Below are 4,210 nucleotides of genomic sequence, written 5' to 3' on the forward strand. Positions count from 1 at the left end.
GCAGAATGTTTCTGGATCGGCCGCGAGTACGAAAAACGTGATTTTCCGTCACGATTTATCGGAGAGGGATTATTATTTTTTATCATCGACCAGCCGACGCCCGTTTAGCGGTGCCGATGTCGCACCCGTTAGGTATACATACGGTCGTAATACTTAATAATATATTTCATTAAAAGCGTCGACCCTCCCGGCCGTTTTGTCGCACCATCATCGTTTGTTAAAAAAAAATCGACGAAAAAACACCGCGTGTACACGCGGCGGCACACGAACCCCTTGTCGCGTTTCCCCTCTCGCTGCCAACGGGTCCGACCCACAGTCGATCGGCGCGGTCCAATGAGCAATTTGAACCCCAAAAGTCGACGTCGCGGCTGCCCCGCCGCATATACACATGTGCTGCTACAGAAGGGGGTTACGAGGCTTCTGTAATAATCATCCCTTTGGTGTACACAACATACATATACGCGTATGGATATGATCACTGGGAATGGCGGTATCTTTCACGTCATAAACTCAGACCTTTAAAATTGTTTTAGTTAATGCCGCTGTATGTGCACAAGGCTGTCGCTGTTGTACATAATAATAATATGCATGTGGTACATTCAACGGGTCAGAATTTTCACTTTGCCGACATCAATTCGCACCACGGCCGTACAAATGTTTTCATATTTTATGTTTTAAACCCAAACCGTGTATTTTACATTGGTCGAATAAAGATTCATTTTTTATGGGCTCCGTTAAGTGTATGCGTGTGATAACTATGAAAACAAATGTAACGCAAATTTAAATACACGCGACGAATTGAAATTTTATCGAAGGAAATATTTGCTCGCCTAAAGTTTTATCGTACTCTGCAACGTATGACGATTTATAAAACATAAAAACGTCGTGAGGGCCTTGTGTTAGGCGTTGACTAATGGCGTCTTGGAAAAATATTTTTATTTAATAAATGATTACGAAGTTCCTACCTATTTTGTAGCCACTAGAATTTTCAACAGTACACGTCCCAAAGTGACTATCGTTGTACTAACAATACGTTTTCCGCAAATTAAAAAAACACGACGGGTTCTTATCGGAGTTTATTGGATAGTTTTAGATTTAGACGGCGGAATGGGTTCGGACGAGACTTGCACTTCCATTGGTGACAATTCCAATCACGACGGATCCCTGGGAGGATGTGCTCCTGGATCAACAAACGACGACGACCAGGCGAGGCTTAGACTCAAAAGAAAACTGCAGCGAAACCGGACGTCATTTACGAACGAGCAAATAGACAGTCTGGAAAAAGGTAAGAAATAAATCGTGTTGTTAAAATGGAACAATAGTCTTACCGATATTTGCGTGTTCGTAGAATTCGAACGGACTCACTATCCAGACGTGTTTGCCAGAGAGAGACTTGCCGGCAAAATTGGGTTGCCCGAAGCCAGAATTCAGGTATTTTAACCACAGTGTTACTTATGCGGTCCTATTACTGTACTAATATTCTGTCGAGTCGTTTGAAGCAGCGTTTATTTATTTTTTTTTATTATGCATTTGCTAGGTTTGGTTTTCTAACCGTCGCGCTAAATGGCGAAGGGAAGAAAAGCTTCGGACACAACGTCGCCCCAACTCCAACCAAAACCAACAATCGATGGACCCGCAGAATCAACAACAGCAGCAACAGCAGCAAACGTCTCCTAGTCGGATGAACGGGTTCACAACGAACAACAACACCGAACCTAATCCTAACATGTACACCACGATTGGCGGACACGACGCTTTTGGGTAAGAAATATTTCCGAATAAATGTTGTCTCAAGTTTGTTAAGACTAAATACTCAAAGTTGGAATTTTTTTTCGCGAGTGTGGATCGATTAAAATTAGATCAATGTTCATTGCACATTCAGATAATAAACTGTATTGCTGAATTCCCTTTACCAATTTTCAGTTAACCAGTGCAGCCAGCCCATCGACATTTTTCATATACTATTTTTACACTAATGTACATAATATACCATAGCTGCCTTATATTTAAAGTCTCGGAATTAAAGGATATCCCGAAGAGGTCAAATGTAACTGTAAGATGGCTTCTAAAGAAATACTCGTTGAAAAATGTTCGATACCAAATATGAACTAATTTTTATGTAAATTATAAAAAAAAATCCATAGTATAATGCAAAAATAGTTTATAAATAATGCATTTTTTCGCCAACACTGTATCTGTAAAAAAGGTACATTGATGAAAAATCGTCATATTTATGCCTCTTTGTCTACACGCCATGAATAATTTTACACGCCGATTTGTTAAATGTTGTGCCGAGGGACTTGAAGTTTTCCTGTAAATATTTTTAATCAACTTGTTTCTGTATTTAATCTGTCTGAAATAACCAACTGAAAACATGATGATATTATCGTACAATCTATAGAAATTGTCAACTAACTGACTACTACTACTACTACTACTACTTGTACTTGAGCGAACAAACGATAATATTTATTCAGAAATTCATTTTATATAAGATTGGCATTTAAATAAAAAAAATTGTTTTTAGGCCAATGTCAATGAACTTCGGCATGCCGAGCAGCAATAATGAGAACGGGCTGTCCCTGTCCATTATGCCGGGACATCATTCGATAACTGGCGATCAACGAGACGCATACGGTTGTATGTCTAGGCCGACGTATGACACATCTCCGCCATTAGCTATTGGAACGCCAGGATATTTACGACCGCCATTGTCACCGACTCCGAACAGTAGTCCACCAGCTCACCACACCGCATATCACCACCATCCCCCACCATCATCAATTAACGGTCACCATCCACATCATCATGCCCATCATCAGTATAACATGAACAGTTCTAACTCGACAGGTATAGTTCATATTAATATGTTATGCTGCGTTTTAAAACTTTATGTGTTATTTCAAATTTTAAATGCACAAACTCTTATGANGAAACTTTATGTGTTATTTCAAATTTTAAATGCACAAACTCTTATGAAATTTTAAAGCTACCGGTCAACTTACAGAATACCTCTAAAATTGAACACTCTCGATATGATGTAAATTTTTAACTCATTAGTTTTCAACATTTTTATCATTTGCCGAATTTATTATGTATACCTTTATTAAGAAAGTGTTGAATTTGAATGATCACTTAAATATTCTAAAAAGACATACAAATATTCGTCAATCACATGGCCTTATATGTTTTTAAATTTAAACTTAAACATAAGAGGATTATTTTTCAATTACGTGTAAATGATCATGTTAAAAAAAAAAAATAGATGTAGTTACTAGTTTCAGACTTGGATTTTGGAAATTAAACTCGTTAGTTAAAATTTTATGTTGAACAAATCTTTGTTTCGTTACTGAACTAATTATTTATAAGGAAATCAGTCAATTAGTTTGAACTAAAAGTCAAGCTTATACTGACACTAAACATTAAAAAATAAATAATACTCATATCAATTAGTATAGATTAATATGTTAGTTGAAATTGAATTGTACGTATTTATTGTTTATTTAAGGTCTTATATCGCCCGGTGTATCAGTACCAATAGCTGTTCCAGGACATACAACAGACTTATCTGCCCAATACTGGCCACGTTTGCAGTGACGCCAGGCTGTCAAGTAGAACAACAAAACAACATTGAATTAAAAAATATTAAAATCGTGCAATTTTCAACGATATTTGGAGTTATTTAATTATAAATGTAAATAGTATAGTAATAATTATGATTGTAATTAAAAAAAAATTATAGCTTAATAAAAAAAAACAAAAATTGTACATAAATTATAGTTTGTTTTTCTTTTTAACCAAACAATGTCGAATTAATACTAATAATTATTTTCAAACAGTTCACTAATAATTAAAATATAAGTGTATTGGTTGTTCAAATTGTAAATTAATAATACTTAAATATACCAAATTAAAAATTACTATACATATGACTATTTTTAATTTGTAAATGTTATCCTTATAAGTACTCTGGTCGTAACGTGTCCATTTGTGTATTCTTCATTTTAAATTTTGAATTAATATATATTTTTATTATACATTCAGTTTCCATTCAAGAAACTGAATTAGTTTTAAATGTGAAAACTTGAACCTCATCAGATGCACAAGTTGTAAAATCAACATCATGGCAGCCTTTCATATGTTCTGTCATGTTGGATTTTGTTCTAAAACATTTTCCACAAACAGAACATTCAAAAGGCTTTTCTCTAGT

The 4,210-nt window shown here is 35.4% G+C and overlaps 1 protein-coding gene across 1 annotated transcript; it reads left to right on the forward strand.

The window, feature by feature from the left end:
- The first annotated feature begins 377 nt into the window (after positions 1-377).
- Positions 378-4,098, forward strand: LOC126909675 (paired box protein Pax-6-like). The gene is made up of 5 exons (XM_050692109.1): positions 378-1,285; positions 1,349-1,431; positions 1,538-1,761; positions 2,528-2,850; positions 3,509-4,098. Exons 1-5 carry the CDS (start codon positions 1,108-1,110, stop codon positions 3,595-3,597), a joined length of 897 nt encoding a protein of 298 aa, XP_050548066.1. The 5' UTR covers positions 378-1,107; the 3' UTR covers positions 3,598-4,098.
- Positions 4,099-4,210: the final 112 nt, after the last annotated feature.

Source organism: Daktulosphaira vitifoliae, unplaced genomic scaffold, assembly GCF_025091365.1.
Source record: "Daktulosphaira vitifoliae isolate Bord-2020 unplaced genomic scaffold, ASM2509136v1 Scaffold_853, whole genome shotgun sequence".
NCBI classification, from domain to species: domain Eukaryota; kingdom Metazoa; phylum Arthropoda; class Insecta; order Hemiptera; family Phylloxeridae; genus Daktulosphaira; species Daktulosphaira vitifoliae.

What these genes read in the sequence shown, in the direction of transcription:
- LOC126909675 (XM_050692109.1), top strand. Translation starts at nt 1,108, where the DNA reads ATGGGTTCGGACGAGACTTGCACTTCCATTGGTGACAATTCCAATCAC. An exon ending in AATAGACAGTCTGGAAAAAG is followed by an intron (nt 1,286 to 1,348) that starts GTAAGAAATAAA and finishes GCGTGTTCGTAG; the next exon opens with AATTCGAACGGACTCACTAT. An exon ending in GAACAGTTCTAACTCGACAG is followed by an intron (nt 2,851 to 3,508) that starts GTATAGTTCATA and finishes TGTTTATTTAAG; the next exon opens with GTCTTATATCGCCCGGTGTA.